The sequence below is a fragment of the Trachemys scripta genome, chromosome 9, assembly GCF_013100865.1.
Source record: "Trachemys scripta elegans isolate TJP31775 chromosome 9, CAS_Tse_1.0, whole genome shotgun sequence".
NCBI classification, from domain to species: Eukaryota; Metazoa; Chordata; order Testudines; family Emydidae; genus Trachemys; species Trachemys scripta.
The window spans coordinates 36,124,135-36,145,238 of record NC_048306.1 but is presented as its reverse complement, the minus strand read 5'-3'; the positions used below and the strand labels follow the sequence as shown (position 1 = coordinate 36,145,238).

The 21,104-nt window shown below is 37.9% G+C and overlaps 1 protein-coding gene across 5 annotated transcripts in view; it reads right to left on the bottom strand.

The window, feature by feature from the left end:
• The window catches only part of DIAPH2 (diaphanous related formin 2), an 874,039-nt gene that overhangs the window by 657,495 nt on the left and 195,440 nt on the right, over positions 1-21,104 (bottom strand). For all 5 annotated transcript variants that reach the window (XM_034781186.1, XM_034781187.1, XM_034781188.1 and 2 more), the window contains 4 exons: positions 11,840-11,958; positions 9,159-9,275; positions 4,765-4,883; positions 784-848 (listed from right to left, as the gene is read on the bottom strand). In XM_034781186.1, the coding sequence (XP_034637077.1) occupies positions 784-848; positions 4,765-4,883; positions 9,159-9,275; positions 11,840-11,958 (420 nt within the window). The remainder of the gene's footprint in view (positions 1-783; positions 849-4,764; positions 4,884-9,158; positions 9,276-11,839; positions 11,959-21,104) is intronic.

The following is a 21,104-nucleotide window of genomic DNA, read 5'->3' as shown; positions in this document are numbered from 1 at the left end:
GGAAGGGACCTCAGGAGGTCATCCAGTCCAACTCCCTGCTCAAAGCAGGACCAATCCCAGGCAAATTTTTGGCCCTGATCCCTAAATGGCCCACTCAAGGATTGAACTCACAACCCTGGGTTTAGCAGGCCAATGCTCAAACCACTGAGCTATCCCTGCCTCCCTCCCCCACGGGAAAGTGAAAAGAGAGAAAACAACTTCAGCTAATCACAGTCTAACTTTCATGAGAAATAAGATTGAAAGTTCCATCATTTCCTTTATACCAAGGGAACTGACTGAAGACTAAAATTAGTAGATACACTTAAACACCTCTCAAAACTCCAAGGAACCTTCTAGTGCTTAAACAAGTGAAAGCAGAAGGAAATAAAGCAATCTTTTCCACTACTTATATCAAAGTACAGTATATATTACATATTTGAAATAAACAAAACATGCTGAACAACTCAATTGCCCATCTCTATTCTTTCTGTATACACAGATAATATACTTGACAACACCCCCAAGAAAAAACAAGTATAGGATAAGCTCTACAATACATGAGATTTTTTTTCCTATTGTTGTCTGAAGCTAATGTACACTAGCAGCTACGAACAGTAGACTTGATGTATCAAATCACTTCTGCAGTAAGGATACAAATTATGTAGTAATGCTGTCAAATATTGATCACAACAGCAAATCAGTTTCTCTATCTAAGCCGAAAGGTGGGGAAAGGTTTTTGATGCATGTTTTAATCAGAGATTTCCAGTAGTCTATATCTTAAATTATAATGATTTATGATCTTACCTTTTTGGAAAATTCTGCTGCTTTTTGTTCACTTTCTTCTACTTTTGCTTTGTCCACACATGCATCTAAAAGGACAAATTACCAAGACAAAATTGGGTGAGACAGTAAGCGCTACTAAGTAATAAACAAATACACATTTTCAAAGTACAATGAATTGCTACGGAACCAAATTCCAGCGTTTCACCTCTGCATTTTTAGACTTCCAGAGGACTAAATCTTTCTTGAACCCTTCCTCCTTTCCCTATGTCTCTTGAATAGACACATAGCAATAAAATTTCTTAGAAATCTGATTTTAATCCTATATGTTTTGCCTGTTGCTCAGAAAAGCGCATTTACTTTCCAATAATTACTTAAGTTGTAACATTCTCATGCGAAGTACAGCAGTCTTTAACACACTAGATTTTATATGAGGTAATTTTTGCCCTTCTCATTTTCATTTGATTTTAAATGTAAATCAGTATGGAAATTCGCCCCTTTAATCAAGTTTTCTACATTAGTACAGCCATCCCTTTCTGCAGTTAGGCTGGAGAACGCCCCTTTAACATATTGAGAACACTCCTTTAACATATGAAAGTTATATATGTTATGTTATTTTAAGTAAAGATTACCTTGAAGGCTTTTAAAAGCAAATTAGAACATATATTTTTATGATTAATTCCTAGCTGTTACAGAATATTTTTCAGTAGATCTCAAACCGCTGTACAAAGCAAATCACCATCATTATCCCCATTTTACAGACACAGAAGCTGAGGCACAGGGAGGTGAAGTGACTTGCCTATAGTCCTGATCCAGTGCCATATCCACTAGGCCCACTGCCTACCTCCATTATGGCTTAATGTTAATTTCCAATTAAATCTTTCCCTTTGTTGAGTGAGTTGATGTTTGTTTAAAAAAAACAAAATCACTCAAACTTCCTTATTTTCTAGTATTAGAACGGAGAATTATTTCTCAAATTAAGATATGGTAGAACAGAAAAAAAAATCCTCCTCTCCCCCGCTACACAACACTGGTAAATAAACTCCCAAAATATGAGAGCTTCTTAAAAGTCAATACTCTTTAATTACATGACTGAGGAACCAAAGTTCTTAGATTTGTGAATAGTCTAATTGCTTCAGGTTTGAAAACGAAAGTTTGATTTCTAATTCACTAGGTCAACAGAAAAAAAAAATCAATTAAGTGCATTAGCTACACTGAATAGATTTTAAAACTACAAGAAATACAACAGGAAAACTGTCACCTTTGATTATTTTTCTGTAAAGTACCTAGCACTCATTTGCCAGCTCAACTTATTGATAAATGGAGCAAAACTATTTCAGAGTTACAAGAAAATTTATTTAGGTTGTGACTCTATAGATGATCACAGTGGGAAGAGAGCAAATTTTTAATTAGCTTCCTACACCTCATGTCTAGCCTCTTAAATATTTAAGATTACAGGTTATCATTTCCATTCAGATTAATTTCTAGCATCTGTTGATGTTAAGAGTGAGGAAATACTGGCTCCCCATGGGTCACAGGTTCTCCACTGCACAATGACAAAAAGGAAGAGCAGCAACTCCGTTGCATTCTCCTGTATGGACCCAGACAATGTATTCTGTTTCCACAACATGCAGTTCAGGTTCCATGTCCTTTGGAGGACATGGGAGGAGGTAAAACAAGGGTTTTGGTTTCTGAGAACCAGTAAATTTCTGCACAGTAATCTGCTCTAACAGCACTTCTGACAACCCAGCAATAGGGTGCAGGCGCTAGGAAACTGACATTGGCAGCATAGTAAGAAGAAAATAGAGCAGTCAGGTGGAAGGGAGTTGTTCACAGTTCTGCTCAAAGACAACACCTCCATCACCTTCTTCACTGCACATCACCATTCTCAAAATGAGAGGACTAACTTTGAAAGTGTTAACTATATTTTTTAATGTATGTTTTCCCCTCCTGTGCATTTTTCACCACAGAATAGTAGCACATGAATCCAGGGCTCCACTTTGCTTGAAGTACTGGAGACGTTACTCACTTTATGAGAACTCCAGTTACTACTGGAGTTCTTCAAGAAGTGTGTCCTTGTGGATGCTCCACCTCAGGTACACCTGTGTCCTGCTCCTTTGATCGAGATTTTTGGTAGTGCCCAGTCAGCCCAAGCATGTGCTCCACATATCCTCATGCCCCGCACCAAGGCTAAATGGGGCTGTGCACACAAACTGCCCTCAGTTCTTTCTCTACAGCTAAGTCCCCCCAGGGACATCCTGATGCAGAGGGGAAGAAGGGTAGGTAATGGAGCACCCACAGGGAGACATCTTGAAGAACTCCATTTACAAGATGGGTAATCTCTTCTCCTTCTTTGAGTAGCGCCCCTGTAAATGTGCCATTCCAGGTGACTCTGAAGCACTACCCCCGCAAGGAGGTGGGAGGTTCAGACCAGAGTCCAGTACACAGGAGAGAGAACTAGACTGCCTACAGCAGAATCTGATCTTGCTGCTGGCACCAAGGCATAATGATTAGAGAAAATATTGACAGAGGACCAAGTTATCATTCTTCCAATGTCTGCAATTGGTACATCCTTAAGTAAAGCTATAGATGTAGATACTGCTCTTGTGGAATGTCACTGTCACTGTATCACTGTCAAAGGGGGTAGAGAACATGAGTTGCTCCCTCATGCTGAAGCGTGTAGGGAGCTTATGCAAGCCAAATGTGCACTGCTACCAAAAATCTCTGATCAAGGGCACAGGCTCATCTGAAGTGAAGCACCCACAGTGACACTACTCAAAGAACAAATTCCATTATTATGGCAGATACCTGAAGTATGATTAGGCCCATTTGCTGGTATAACCAACTTAAAAACTTCATATGGGGCACATGAACAACATTCCCTTACGTATAAATTTCAACTCCACTAATGATTTGATCATCTAAAATCTGAAGTTTGGGACTATTCTTACATGATATAACAAAAGTGTGTTAATTTTTATGCTAATGTGAACAATGCAACTCAAATGTGATCAGTTGAAGACTATCATAACTAGCCTGGGGAGGATTAGATTTTTATTGGTAAAGTTGATTTCACCATACACACACATATTCTAGCCTATTCCATATCCAGCTCCTGTCCCCCATGCCAAACTCCTCACCCTCCTTCATTCTAGTCAGGCTAGTTCCTTTACCTCCATTCCACCTGGGTGTCACCAGGTGGTTATGGAGAATGCAGGGGAGACTGTTGCCCTGGTCTCCGTTTCAGTTCCCCAGGAGTATCAGCAATTGCACACGTCCCACACATCCCTGCAATCAAGTCAGTCTCTCTAGACCAATAAATATTTAACTAGTTATTGATACTAAGTGGAACAGTATCAATTTGGGGTATGCATCCCAGAATAGCTATTAGCCCAGTGGTTAGGGCATTCACTTGGGATTTGGTAAACCCAGATTCAAGTCCCTGCTCCCAATCAGGAAGAATAAGGACATAAAAGTGAGTCTCCCACATCCAGGTGAGTGTCCTAACAATTGGACTACTAGCTATTCAGGGGTGGTCTCTATCCCTCTCCTAGTGGTTGTTGTTTTTTTTCCTCCTTCTCTTTTTCTGTGAAAACTGTTGAAAAATCTTGATTTCTTACTGATGCAGAATGAAAACAAATACCAAAACCTCAAGAGTTTTCACAAAACAGATTTTCTATTTTCTAGCCAGTTCTAATTATAATCTAGGTGGCGCTTTGACCATTGCTCTCAATAAAACAATCTAACTTTCCAGGCATATCTGCCTCAACAGTCTATGCAATATATTTTCACTATAAAATGTGTTGCTGTTCTAGAAGAATATGATTACAAGCTATACAATGGAGCTCTCAACTTCTAGAAAATTTGAGTTCATTCCCAAAGCCACATATTAAAAGTTACAGAGTTCTGTTTTTGGAGTATGAAGACAACACTTACCTTTAAAAATATTTATTTTTCTAAAATACAAAGAAACCAAAGAAGACAAGTTACTTCAGTTTTACATACCAATAAGGTGGGTAAAGTCTACATCCAATCTTCCTCTACATTTAAAATCTGGGTCCATACCACTGCAGTGCAGTACTATCTGTGAAATGCATTCTTCAATTATCTTGTAATACTGAGTTCTGATGATAGAAAAATACACATCAATGTATTTTTAATATAATGGAAACAAGGCATATAATTTATGGAACAGAGAAAAAAGGTTAATTATAACTTCTAATACCTGAATTATAAAGTTGTCAGAAGAAAAAACTGGGGAAAAAAAGGCCTTGTGTGTACATTGTCTATTAAATTGCTATTGTCATTCTCATAAAGAGATGTATGAAATAAAAATCCAAAGTTTAGATCTCTGAAAAATGAAGTAATATTTTTAAACCCAACATGGCAGTTCACATGGTCCATGTTCTAGTTTCATTTCTATCTCTTGGATCTCTATTCAGATTCTTGTTTTGCAGTTGGTATCTCACTTTCTTCACACTTTGGAAAATAAAATGATAGGGACCCTATTTTGTCCTTCCCACCTCCTTCATAACCACTTTTGGTCATTAATTGGCAACAAACAGCACCACACACACACACACACACACACTTCTTATTTCTAACATTTCTAAATACCAATCTAAAAATGTTGTCAGCTACCAAATATGAAAAGAGATTGGGTATTAAGTCATTTTATGGGGTTAAGCCCTCTTACATTTTTAAACTACTTTAATTCCTTAAAGAAGCCTAAGATATGATGTCACGTTAAGGAGCTAAAAACAAACAAATCATTTGAAATCCACACATAATTTAAGTGACTCCAAATGAAGGATGGAACTATATACCGACTCAATCTGTAGCAGCTGTGCAAGAACACATTTTTTTCAGACTGATAAAAATACAAGGTCAAAAGAGAAGTTAAATTTAAAAAGATTTTCAGGATTTATGTTTGGACATTACCTTTTTAGAACTTGTATTTTTGAATCCAAGAAAACGGATATGTGATTTCTGACCAATGCTCTTTTATTTCTTAAAATTGTTTTTTAATGTAAGTTTACACAAGATTTAAAAAAAAAATGGAGTTTGGCTCCCTAAATCCATGTTTAGGCAACCAAAACAACTGACCAGTCTACAGGTACTCTGAAGCACCTGGCATTGGCCATTCTTAGGAGACAGGATACTGGGCAAGAGAAACCTTTGGTCTGACCCTGTATGTACATTCTTATGTTCTCAGCTCTCACTGTGTACATCTTATTTCCTTAGCTTAGTGTGAGTTGTTTCAATATGACACCAGCTGAATGTGGAGATTTGCAATATTTCACTTCTCTTCCCTAATCCATATACCATATGTAAGAGTGTACTGCATCTTTACTAGTGGATTTTCTAAATTCTATTTGGAGAACAGACTTACTTCTTAACTCTCCCATTATTTTTCAATTATTAGCTTTAATTTATTTTTTTCTTGTAACCATGTATTTATGAGCCATATGTTTTTAAAAAAGCATTTTAACTTAAACTTAATAGCCATACTAATGGAGCTAATAGAAGCAATGTAACATATGCCCATTAGACTAACATTTCTTAGATAGGTAGCGAAGGGCTGACCAAGTGTTGTTATACTTCTTCTAGATACAGTACAACCTCAGTTCCCAATCTCGATTTTCTGAAACATGGTCATGCCTCCCAATACTACTCACACTGAAATAAAAACTGATTTGAATTTCAAGTGTCCTATGACATTAAGTTCATATTAGTTATACTCTGTACATTAAACTATTGCCATCAAACTATTGTCTAAAATTTAGAGCATTTGGGGGGCAAATTACTGTAATTATTTCAGACTGACAGTCCTTGAATCATTTAAATTTCACCTGGAAGTTATTAATAGGATTACAATGAACTTTCTCAGCCCAGGTGAGAAAAAAAACACATCATAATGTAATTCAAGACTAATACAAGGTCAAATTAAGATTAAAGAAGCAATCTTAATTCTGCTATTTTCTAGTTTGAGTGATGGACTTTAATTCTTTTAATAGTTTTTTTTCCTGTGTATTTTCCCAGTATCACGTGGGTCATGATCAGATTCTGAACCATACATGTTTGGTACATTCCACCTGCAAAGCACTGTGGCTAAAAGGATTAGACCTGGGACCAGGGCCAGCTCCAGGCACCAGCCGAGCAAGCTTGTGCTTGGGGCGGCAGATTCTAAGGGGCGGCTTCTCTCCAATCTTTTTTTTTTTTTTTTTTTTGCCTCGCCGCTCCAGCCGCCCCGCAGGTTTTTTTCTTTTTGGTTAACTGCTCGGCCGCCCTGTAGGGGGCAGCAGTGCAGAGGAGGGAAGTGTCCTGCTGGGAGCAGGCTGCGCGCTCCATCTGCCCCAGCCGGTGCCAGGTCTGCAGCAAGCCCGGCAGGGCAGCCTGCGTCCTTCCCTGCCCGCTGACCGGAGCAGCACGGAGCCCTCCCGATAGGCGGCACGGCGGGAGGGGCCGCGTGGCGAGTGCCCCGCTGAAGGACGCCCTGGCCACCCCCGCTAGCCGGGGCACGTACTCCGCTGCCCGGGGCACGTCTGCAGCGCAGGGAGTCCCCCTGCACCGTGGCTCCAGCCGCCCCGCATGGTTTTTTTGTTGGTTTTTTTTTTTTTTTTTTTTTGCTTCGCCGCTCCAGCCATTCCGCAGGAACAGTCATATTGTAGACCAAGTTCTATTGCAGCTCCACCAGATGTGACTCACTCAACCTATTTTTAAATAGGAGGAATATATGTGCCTGCAGCCTAATTAAGGGGCTATGAGGTCTTGCTCAAAAATAGGCACTTCTGAAGTGAACACAATCATTGACACTAGTCAGTGGAAAGTATCCTTCTGGATCCCAGCCAGGCACACCTTCCTCAAATCCAAAGGAAACAGCATTGCTGCTTTCACTCTATGTCCTCTGTCTGGAGCTCTTGCTCTGTGCCCTCCAAATAGGAAGCTGAGTGGAGCTTGGGAGCATGTAGCAGGGATGTAAAAACTCCCTAGCATTGGAGCACACTCAGCGAAGATGGAATGTTAGAGATTTTAACAGCAAGCCTCTAGCAAACATCGATGGAACATATGCAAGTGGCTACTTCCAGAGTCTGATAAACTTGGCCTATTCTAGAGGGTTTTTCATGGGGAAAGCAAAAAGTCTGTTCCTGGCCCCTGGGCCACAACTCCATTCCAAATCAAGAACACATTAGAGCTTCTCAAAGAAATATTGTTCCTTTTGGTTTGGTTGGTTTTAACACTGGTTGCCAAAACAACCTATTTTTTTCCCCTAACCTGATTCCCAGAAGTAGTTAAATAGTTCTGCTGAAAAACTTAGTTGAAAAGTCAGTTAATGACAAAATCCCAGAAGGGAAAATTTCAGCTTGAACAGTGGACCAAAAAGTTTTGCAAAATTTATGAGCAACTGGAAATGGGCTCATAATTTTGAAAATGCAGATTACTAACTATTATCATCTAAGGTAAAACTAGTAAGTTTTTAAGGATCACTATTTGCTGTGATTGGTTGTCAGCCTTTATTAGCAACAGTACAAGTACATGATCAGTTACAACATGTTAATTTCTCAGAAACTGTACTGTGAGCACACACAGTTCTCTATTGTAACTTCTGTAATCTCTCTGTGCTGACGAACCGTTTTTAAAATTTTAAACTTGTTTATCAGCAACAAATGTTACACCTCAACTTCACACTCCATTTAGTTGCACCAGAAAAATCATCTCAAGTCTAACTGAAGGAAATATTGCAAAAAGAAAAGAAAATGGAGCTGTCACACTAGTAAAAAAAAAAAAAAAAAAATAGTTTAGGGAAATTTAAAAAAAACTCTTCCAATAACTTCTCTCTTTTTCATCCTTATCAACCAATTCCCTGTATTTTCTCTACAAACTAGAAAAGCCCCCATTACCTGGAATAACTGACATGTATTTGTAGTTGTATGATTTAACAATATGAAAACACCAATTCTCCTGCCTGATTCAGTATTATGCTAGGCACTTGACATATAAGTAATAACAGCTTACACTCTAAGGATGCAATATATAGTTGAAAGGGGATGGAGATGCTTTGAAATAAAAACATGTACAAAAAACGTGTTGTAGATTTTCTGAAGACAAGAACCTTTCTGCCCTGTAGGTAGAAAAGTGAGGAATAATTCAATGAGTTAAGAGATACAGAAGAAGAAAAAGCACAAGGAACTCAAAAATAAAACCATCCTTCTGTCTACTATAATGAAACTCTTCCCTTTAAATAAGGGTACAAAGACAACTTGTATTGAGCAGTTCACCCTAGATTATAAAATAATCATATGTTTAAGATCCATTTTGTTAATAGTTCAGCTTGTGTTACCCTACCACTTGGACACCTGATATTAAAAGCAAAAAGAACAGCTAGAGTTAACTCTTACCGGACATAATAGTCATTCCTGACCAGTAGTAAGTGTTGCAATATTGAGAGGAAATAGTTTTCAGAAGCCGTGTCCTTCAGCATGTTATACAGCAGATGGTATACTTCATTCATATCAGTACAGAGATTGTTAAGGAAATGCCAAATGACTGAAATGAACATGTCCATATTGTAAGGAATACACTTGAACGGTTCTAAGTAAATGCTATTGCCTTCTAAACAATCCCCCTCATTAAAACATTTCCATTTTTTCCAGCTACAGCTAACCAAAATTATTTCAATGTGCTCATCACTAGAAAGTAAACAAAATTGGCACAAGCTCTGCCAAATAAGGCTCCAATCCTTCAACTCTATTCATGGGGACTGATGGGCCCACAGACAGCCCCAATGAACTCAATGAGCTTCATGTAGGCTCAGCAATATACCTGCACTATTTGTTACCAGGGCCTGAGGTATTTTCCATTTTCCCACCAATTAACACATTATACTTTTACATGAATCAAGATCAATAATGGTGCAAACATTTTGCAATCATTAAGAGTTGAGGTTCTGTGATTAATTCATACAACAAATGAATTTGGCATTTTAATTTAAGAGAGTGGAACAACATTAGATAATGTAGGTTATAAATATTGATTACATGTTTCATGTCTGGGAAAATCATACTTATTTTGTCTACTCATTATTATATCCAAAGAATCTGGAGATTTTTTTCTATCAAGTTTTCATCTCATGGTGGTCCAGAAAGTTGACAAACAAAATACCAGTTAATGTACAGGTATGACAATGTGAAAGATTTAACGGATAAGAAAAGCTGTGACTGAGTCAATATCCACTAAAATGACCGGGACAGTTTACATCTTGAAGGCATTGTTCTCTGCTTTCTGCAGACTCACGTAGTCCTCCTGGCATTGGTTACACTCATCATACATTTGTGAAGTTTTCTTCGCCATCTTAGCAGCTTAAAAAAGGGCTGAGATTCTGAAGAACAACACAGTAATGCAAGGGGTGCCAGTTCACCATACCAATCCCATGTGACACATGCAAGTAAATTTTGGTGTGGCACATGTTGGAAAGGTGTAACAGAATTATGGTACACAGGATAGATTTCCTTCTGTTTGGCACTCGACCAACCATGACCATTTATTTTGAATCAGTGCTGCCATGACTAGTTCTGCAATTGGTACACTCAAGCCAACCAGCAAGTCAGGGGGATAAGGACTTAGACTCATAAGTAAGGACAACATCATTTAATTAGCTATTTTTTCTTTTTTTTTCTTTTTTCTTTACAATACATAATTCAGACTCCCATGTGAACATTTGGATCTGTATACACAGCAGGACTGAAATACAAACAAGTTTCAAAGCTGGAATTTAATGACACTATGGTGCATATTTGCCATTAAATTGTATTTGAAATATGGGGGTCTGAGTTCACATCAATGTTTGTCGACAATGAAAGCCTCATGATTGTGATTTCCAAGGGTTAATTTCTATGAGCATGAATAGGGAAATAACTGGGAGCATTTCCCTTATCTAGGGCCAGACAGTGATATCTAATGCTCAGCTTTGTTAGCTAGAATGTTGGACTTATACAGATGTGTTTGGCTGTCTCTGTAGCAGACAGCATCTCTGATGGTAAATAAGGTAAGTAAGCCGATATCCCATACCCATGCTTAGAGAAGGAATGGAGCGGGGGCTTGCTCAGGTATTTTGTCACATTAGTTATGGGGGTCAAGCTTCATTTTTAGAATATGTATGAAGCATCCCAACAGCTCCCACACAGAAAGGCTCTAAGAAAGATCTGGAGTTAAGGAGAATGTTCTTAGGCATGGCAGTAGTTAGATCTAGGAATTTCTGGTACTTCTGGATTTGAGTTAACTTTTTTCATTCCAGATTAAACTGAAATTTTCCATAAAGCTGCAAACTAAATGCCTGTTTCTGATCTCACACCAGTTTTACATAGGTACACCTTCAATTGATTTACCCAAGTGCAGCTGAAAAATCAAATGCAGAGTCTTTAGCCACATACCCATGTGATGTGTTTATTGGCATCAACTAGAAAGGGGCAAAAATATGGTTGGCAGTTTGGAACAAAAGGTTATGAATGTCCCCATATCACAACCTGTCTATTATACATTATACCAGTGCAAGTCAGATAAGATCTGTGTGTAAATGTTAAAGGATATGCCTGAAGTTCAGGAGTGCATACCATGTTATTAAACCCACTAAAGAATTTTGCTTTTGTATAAATAAATTCGTTATCTAATAGAAGTGCAGCCTATTATGTACACAAAACACCCCCTGAATACCGCAAAAAAAATTAAGTGTTTAGTTTCATGAACTGAATTGCATCATTTTTCCTAATTTTATATTGTCTTAATTTATAAGAATCATTACCTGACAGAGCAAAATTACTGGTTTAATGAAAGGTCCTTTTCATGAAAGATTACTTTCCCTCAATGACTTGTAAACTAACATGCATTTAAGTGATTGGTATATTTATTTAACACTTTTTCAAATTAAAAGTTACCTGGACATAAATCTACCTGAAACATACATACCCTAGAGACCATAATTTAACTGTGGCAACCAATCAATTTAATCTAGAATATTTTATTACATATTTACAGAGAATATACATAAAAATTAAAATAAATTAGTGAGTTTTTAAAAGGATATTCCATTTCAGCTCTGATGTCATTGAGACGATGTGACAATTCAATTAAGTCATCTTCTTTGTTTTCATCAAACACTTTCAACTGAATATCAAGTTCTTCATTTTCTTTCTCTTTTAGGTCCTAGTTTTCAAAAGGCACATTTCAAACATTTCCATATCAGTTTTTTCATCCTTTTTTAAGCAGAATTTTTTCCTTCAGTAAATATGTTAGTATAAGATAGAATTGACCAGAAGATCAATTAAACTTTGTTTAAAAAAAAAAAAAAAAAAAAAAAAGGGTTACAGCTCATTGTCTGATTCTGGAGAAGATATTATGGCAAGAACACTGCTTCTCCTTCTCTACTCCTTGTGTGTGTTTTAGACAGGAGATTTTCTTTACCTAAAGGTTTCAGAAGATTAATACCTGTAAACTAATTGCTAATGCTTTCTTTTTAACACACTGGTTCAAGCAAGAAAATGGTATTACATGGCACCCAAAGGAAGCATGCCGTTAAGACAACTGTATATGTCCCTTGGACAAATATTGATAAGAACAACATTAATAGAGAAAAACATCCTGATATATTCAAGCACAACAGTCCCAAGTATGGCAGGAGCTTTTTATTTTATTTTTGTTTTTATATACAAACATTATTGCTGTTTACAGGATTACAAAAAAAGTATAATAAAAAATGAGGAGTTTTTTGTGTGTGTGTTTTAAGTTTTACAGTTCCAAAACAAGGTAGCTTGACTTCCTGTGAGTACTTCTTGAAGCCTATAAAATAGTTTTCCCCTCAAACTGATGTTTAATTACTACCTAAGAACTCAGTCATTGATTTTTATTTTTATTTTTTGGTTATATATTAATGCACATGCACCACAAATATGTAACTTTTTTTTCTTCCTAACTCAAAACTTTCACAGCATGCCACACTAGAGATTGTTGGGATTAATATATCACCTTGATTGTCTTTTATTATGTCTCAATTCAACTTGCAGTTTTCAAAAGCCATTCAATAATCACAAGTGGGAAATATTCAAAGATGGTGAAGAAGATAGAGTAAGATGACCTAAAAGGAAAATGTGAGCAATGTGGATTCTACAGTTAGGCAGATGAAACAGACCTGACCGAGATGAATAATGATACTTCTGTTGCTACCACAGATATTATATAGTAAATTCAAGACTTTGATTAAGCTATTTCACTGTGGCCATAAGAACCGACCTCTCAAAACACTCTTGTAAAAACAACTTCTGTAATTAAGCACTTATAGATTTGAGATACAATTTTCAAAAGGATTTAATGTCTTAGGAGTCTAAATTGCTTTGGAAGTAATTTACACACTCACTGACTTTTTAAAAGCTGAAGTGCCTAAATCACTTTTAAAAACAGGACCTAGAAGCCTAAATCATTCTGATGCTTCAGAAAATGTTATACATGCTTTTCTTTATTACTATCTAGCCACTCTCAGAATATATGAATTTAATTCATTTGTTGAAGATGTAACATTTGCAATCGCTGTTACACAATTTTATTTGTCTGATGACATCTCAGTTAAATATTAGACAATTCTTCACATCAATGAAGAATTTTTTTATGATTATATACTGCTATGATAATGGTTCATCACTTATCACTGGAATTCTCAGAAATAATAAACTCCTGCCAAGGTCATAATTTCTATAAAATTATATTTCATAACGATTCTTTCAAGATTCATAACCTGACTCACAGAAATGACCATCTTCAAATCAGGCCAAGTCTTGCATGATTGAAGCAGAAGACTTGTTAATCTCAAATTTTTCCTTCTCAGTCACTACACTAAGGTCTTAGATAGGACTTCCCTATTTGAAAAAATAGTATCAATTGCGTCCACATGCTCAGTTATCTGTTTCTATGTTGTCTATGCTGGAAGAAGGACAGGAGATGCTGGCTGTGGTTGAATTGGGCTGCAACTTTGTTCTTAAATGTCTGGTAGCACCTGGCAGATAAAAGCATAGTGTACAGGTATTTCCATAATCATTTCAATATATCCCTGACGGGCCTTCCATAAGCCCTCCCCCTTACACATCCTGGTTCCTGGCCACCCTGCCGCTGGGACCTCACCATCTTTCCTCTGAAATGAGCATTAGCGGGGTAGGGGCTATAACAAGGGCGACTGGCTCCTGGCCATACCGGTCATTGCAGCCAAACTCCCCATTTCCACTCCTTTAAAGGAGTGCCTCCTTTAAATCCTTTACCAATCCATTCTTTCTGATCACTATATCCCTTCTTTACAGAGTACCTACATTGGACATCTGCCCCACATCTACATAATGAGTTGCAGCATCATAGCCTAACTCCTGTTTCTCACCTTGGCCAATCTGGCAGTGAGGGGAAAATTTCTTCCCAGTCCCCTGAGAAATGAGCAACTAGCATAAAATGCCCACAGCAGATCCTAACAAAACCCAGTACTTCAGGTGTGGGGGGTGAATGCTGCTTTGTCTGGTCCATGGAAAAGATGGCTTTTCCTGCACTGACATGAACCTATACTGTTCCATCTGCCTTCCAATGGAGATGGGTCAGTTTCCCAAGCTAACCTGGTCTGCAGCAGAAAGGCACGCCCTGGCTCCCTCACCCTTAAAGGAGCGCACACTTTTTCCAACCAGCTAGATAACAACTCCTACATCACTTAACGTGCAATGAGGTAATTTGTGCATAATTTATGGCAACACTGATATTTATATAGAATTTCATGACAATACCGAACTACAATTAACATTAAAAATAATTGTGGATCAATCGAGACATCTAGATAGACTTATGTGGTTAATAATTAAATCACACAGTGTTTTAATATCATATGCTGCAAAGAGCCACATGAGACATATTAAAAGCCACTTGTGGCTCCCGAGCCTCAGTCTGAGTATCACTGACCTATTGTGTTTTAACTTTGCACACACTGTTTATTGCCTCCCAAACCTCTCCGAGAATAATATTTGTCCCATGTCGCATGGTATGCTGAGGTATCAATACCTTTCCCCATGAGTTTTATTTTAGGAGAATATATATATATGGTTTATCACAGGGATCGGCAACCTTTCAGAAGTGGTGTGCCGAGTCTTCATTTATTCACTCTAATTTAAGGTTTTGCGTGCAAGTCATACATTTTAGCATTTTTAGAAGGTCTCTTTCCATAAGTCTATAACTAAACTATTGTTGTATATAAAGTAAGTAAGGTTTTTAAAATGTTTAAGAAGATTTAAAATTAAATTAAAATACAGAGTCCCCCCGACCAGTGGCCAGGACCCGGACAGTGTGAGTGCCACAGAGAATCAGCTCGCATGCCACCTTTGGCACACGGGCCATAGGTTGCCTACCCTTGGTTTATCATATTTTCATTAGCCTTTATTTTCATTAATTTTTTAGATTTCTGGCAGGTATTAAGCCTGGTAATTATAAATTCCCTTTAGTCTCAATGTGGAGTTTTCACTTTTGGGTAATGTAGTGTAGTATGAAGCAAATACTACAGGTTTGACCTGACATTGGTCCTCTTAAGGCCAGAAACAAATGCTCTATTATCTCTCACATAAGCATTCCTCATTTTATTAAATGCAGAGGCTAGTGCCTGTCTACACTAACAACCTTTCATACTACTATTGTTTGGAGAATTTCATTGCTCAGCTCGACACATTTTAAAATCAAAATTATGGCAGGCATAAACTATCCCTGGTGAAGAATTATATCAGATTACCCCAGAAAAGCATTTTCCAGATAGTCATTGACTTGATATTGTTAAGGTTTAACTTCTACTCAATCTAGAACATTCCCATATAAAAAGAAAAAAAACTTTAAAATGAAATTTTGTCCGATCACCATTAATACGCAGTTTTATCACACCCAAACCACTACAAATTTATCCAGACCTCAATTTCTGTTGCATATGAAATGTAATATCACATTTCACTTCAGTTGTCAGTCAGCTGTCAAATCTCATAAGTAAAACAGATCCTCAGGGTTTTGTTATGAGACAGTATTTATATATTACATTAATTTAATCATTATTAATTTCTTAGTGCATATGTAAATAGTTTCTGTGTATCTGTTGCAAAAATTAAATCCTGAGATGTTAACATATTAAAAATTCACACAAATCAAATAAATCCACTTTACGTTTATCTTTAAAAGGAGGGGAATATGTGTGGTTACAAAAACTATAGACATTTGTTACACTATTGGTACATTTTAACTAGGTTTTACAAGTACATTAAGCTGTATACATTCAAAGTGCACTTCTGACACATACAGTATCCCTATTTTTCAGTATTAGCATTCTCACACAATGTTTTATGCCTTGGGACCAACATAAGAGGACTATTTAATATAAGCAAAACGCTGTAACTCCACACACACACACACACACACACACACACAGTTTTTCACCTACTCTAACTACAGTAACCTAAAAAGAGTCAAATACACATCAAGAGAGTAACTGATGGATAAGAATCTAGGTAGATTTTCTCTCAATAAAATAAATTATACGTGGCAGTTTTCATTTCTTCCAATACAAATACTGTATCATCTATGAAGATCTTCTTTCAAGAAACAAAGCTTCAGACATTTCTATAAAACTGAGACATAACAAATTAAGATAAAATCTACAGAAGAAGAAGAAAATAGTGAAAATATACATTTTAAATAAATATGCAGGTGTTTCCTGTTTATATCCAGAATGGAGAAATCCAGAGTGCCAGATGCAGAAGAATGAGACATAAATAGGCACAAAGATACCCGTAAGATTCTAATTTCAGAAACTGTCTATTTATGATGGTGAACCTAATTTAAAATATCTTCTGAACACAGTTCAAAGGCAATAATCTTCCTGGCGAATGCGCAATGAACTCCAAGAAGCTGCCATGCAAATCTCAGCTGGTATAACTTGACCCGAGGCTGGCTACTGTCCCTGCCTCAGCTCTGGTTGAATGAGCTTTAATTTGTGCCTCAAGCATCAGTCCAAAGGAATAACACACAGAAATGCAGGAAACAAGTTATTTCAATATTGTTCCTTTGGAAATAGTCATTTCATCAGGTAGTGTCAAAAAAAAAAAAAAATTATAGCTCTTCTAAATGGAAAGTAACTTCCAAGGGAGCAGATCCAGTTTATGTCATGTTTCAACTGAGATGAAAGCAGAAGAAAGATGTTGGCAGGGGGACCGATTTATTACTATGGCTCTCCATCGATACCTTTGGAAGGACTTATGCAATATTAAACGCCCTTTGAAGAGCTGAGAAGCCAGTAATGCTTGTAGTTAATTGTGTAAAATAAAATTATGGTCATAATCTACCCACAAATCTGCTTTATATATAGTGGCCTTGGTACTATCGGAGACATTTACCATGGAGCAATACAATGTCAAATCACTAAAAACAAATACAAGTCCAAGCAATGATGATAAATTAAAGCTTGATTTAAAAGCGTGCCCAGTTCTCACACATCTGAATGGTGGAGTCAAGAAATTCCACAAGAGAGAAAATGCATGCCCAGGACTTGACACTAGAAGATGCCATCTGATCCTGATATTTTCCACAAATATAATCACAGCTGAATGTAGAGATCAACCTTAACTACTCTCAATTAAAAGTCATTCCATGTTTGTATGCCAACAAAATTAATTATGTTTTAAAGTTAAAATATTATTTAATCTGGAGCCAAAGAGGCTCTTTCAGGTCTGGTGTAAAGTGATGGGAGATTTTAGTCCTAATGACATCCCTTTTTATCGAGTTCTACAGAAACTGGAGTTAATTTCAGAAGCTTAGTGGGAAAACCATTAATAATAATGAACCCACCTCAATTTAACTTGACCAAGGTATGAACAAGCATTTTCATATTCAATACTAGTTTTAGCCTAGAAATGTGCTTATGGTAACGTACATCTTTCTTATGACACTGGCATATATTAAACTATTTCAAGATAACTGAACATCATAACTGTAGCTTACTATGCTAGGAACAAGCCTGATCCATCAAAAGATCAGTAAACAAGAAACATGAAAAATTGCATCAAAATCATCTGCCCTTTCTGCCTAGAACTCCACCAAGCTTTGATCTTAATAAGATAAAACGTTACGCTCTGATGCGACAGCAAGATTTTTTACTAAAAAAATGGTGTATTACCTACTCTCAGGTGACATTGAATCAAGTTATAGAAAGGAAGTTCTATTGTATGTTTGAGAAAAGTACTTATTTCTCTGTTCCCATAATTTCTATGTAAAAATGACAGGGAGTCCTTGTGGAACCTTAGAGACTAACAAATTTATTTGGGCATAAGCGCTCCTAACCACATCAGGGGCTCGTTCACCTGCACATCTAACAACGTGATATATGCCATCATGTGCCAGCAATGCCCCTCTGCTATATACATTGGCCAAACCAGACAGTCTCTACACAAAAAATAAATGGACACAAATCTGACAACTGAAGAACTGGAATTAATTTGGAAACTGGACACCATCAGATTAGGCCTGAATAAAGACAGGGAGTGGTTGGGTCATTACAAAACCTAAACCTAATTTCCCCAAAACTAATTTCCCCCTACTGTTGCTCACACGTTTTTGTCAAGTATCTGAAATGGGCCACTCATTACCACTTCAAAAGTTATTTTTCCTCCCTTAGTATCCTGCTGTCAATTAAATTGTCTTGTTAGACTAACCTCACACTTGGTAAGGCAATTCACATCTTTTCATGTATTTATACCTGCTCCTGTATTTTCCACTCCATACATCTGATGAAGCGGGTTCTAGCCCATGAAAGCTTATGCCCAAATAAATTTGTTAGTCTCTAAGGTGCCACAAAGACTCCTTGTTGTTTTTGCTGATACAGACTAACACGGCTACTACTCTGAAATATGTAAAAATAGTTGCCTCTTTGGAGAATTGCTGTGTTACTTATGCAAGGAAATAGTTAATCAGCGCAACAGTTTTCAAATAATGATGCTGATTTGAGATATTTTTAAAATAATTAATCCTGTTGTTACTGGCAACTTTTTATTTAGTTTTGTAAAGGGAAGTCACTTACCATTAGTAACTGGATTTCTCTGAAATGTGTTCCACTTCTGGTGTGCATGTGCCCTGTGCACTGGAGGTAGTAACACTTTAGCCAGCAAGTGTCCATTGGTCACACCAAGTCCCTGATAACCATAAGCACCTTCCACCTCAAGGGTATAAAGGAGGCAGAGCAACCAAGCAATCCTCAGTCTGATTTGGTTGAGGTGCAGGAACTATTAGACTTGATAGTAGTGAAGAAAAGAGGTCGAGTTGTGGAACACATCGGGAAGAACTCCAGTTCCTAAAGGGAAATAACTTTCCTCTTTTCTCCAAGTACTTGTTTACATATTCCACTTCTTGTGACTCCCAAGCACCATCTAATAGATAGAGGAGGGTACCATGAGTCTAACCGAAGATTGCTAAGCAGCCCTCCCAAATTAGGCAGCTGAAAAAGACGCCTGAAGTAAAGAGTAATGGCTAGTCAAACTATATACATTACTCCAAGTAGAAGCCCTACATATATCAGCTACAGGCATTCCCCTAAGGGCTTGTCTACACTTACTGGGGGATCGATGCATGACGATCAACTCACTAAATCGACCGCAGATCACTCTCCCATTGACTCCCGTACTCCACTGGAGCGAGAAGAGTAAGGGGAGTCGACGGCGAGCATCTGCCGTCGACATTGCATAGTGTGGACCCCGCTGTAAGTAGATCTAAGCTACATTGACTTGAGTTACGCTATTCACATAATTCAAATTGCATAGCTTAGATAGACTTTTCCCTGTAATGTAGACAAGGCCTAAGAGGGGCTGAAAATGTGGCCTGTGCTCTTCAAGAATCTGACCTAACATGACCTGGGAGTTCTAAATTGGCCCTCTCATAATGTAGCTTCATGTAATGTGACACTCAATTAGAGATCCTCCGAGGTGAAACTGCCTGACCCTTGGATCTCTCAGCAATAGAAATAAATAGCCTAGGGGACTGCCTGAATGGTTTTGTTCTGGACAAATAAAGCAACACAGATCAGAGGACATGGAGAGTAAGTGTAACAGCCTTACCCTTAGTTGAATCAGTCTCTGGAGGGGAAAACAGGGTAAGTGAATTGATTGATTGATTTAAATGAAAATCAGAGATTATTTTGGGAAGATGTTTAGGATGTGGGTGGAGTGTGAATTTATCCTGGTGAAAAATCATATACAGGGGTTCCTTCATGAGAGCTTGCAATTTCCTCCAGGGCAGACTGACAGAAGCCCTGGGGGTTTTTCGCCTTCCTCTGAAGCGTGGGGCACGGGTCGCTTGCTGGAAGATTCTCTGCACCTTGAAGTATTTAAACCATGATTTGAGGACTTCAATGGCTCAGACACAGGTTTGATACAGGAGTGGGTGGGTGAGATTCTGTGGCCTGCATTGTGCAGGAAGTCAGACTAGAAGATCATAATAGTCCCTTCTGACCTTAAAGTCTATGATTCTATGAATTCACAGACCCTGCTTGCTGATATAACTGCAATGATGAACGCCATCTTCATCCATAGAGCATAAATGAAAACAAATACAAAAGAAGAAAAGTGAGCTGACAAGCAGGCAGTGAAGGCCAAAGAGAGTGCCCTTGACAATTCACATGTGGAGCTTTTAAATGACCCACAGCTGGCTGGCAAAAAGATCTACAGCATTGCAGAAAGGTAATGCCATTTGTAAATGATGATGGGAGAGACTGTTACTAGCATAAGAGGTGCAAACAATACTTTCAGAATGCCTAAAATGAGCTTTCCAGAGTTGCCAACAAGTGAGCCTAATCCTGATTCATAGATTCTAGGACTGGAAGGGACCTCGAGCGGTCATTGAGTCCAGTCCCCTGCCCTCATGGCACGACCAAATACTGTCTAGACCATCCCTGATTTATCTAACCTACTTTTAAATATCTCCAGAGATGGAGATTCCACAACCTTCCTAGGTAATTTAGTCCAGTGTTTAACCACCCTGACAGTTATGAACTTTTTCCTAATGTCCAGCCTAAACCTCCCTTACTGCAGTTTAAGCCCATTGCTTCTTGTTCTAGCCTTAGGCCTGGTCTACACTAGGAGGTTATGTCGAATTTAGCAAGGTTAAATTGAATTAACCCTACACCCGTCCACACAACGAAGCTATTTAGTTCGACATAGAGGTCTCAAATTCGATTTCTGTACTCCTCCCCAATGAGGGGAGTAGTGCTAAATTCGACATGGCCATGTCGAATTACGGTAGGTGTGGATGGAAATCGA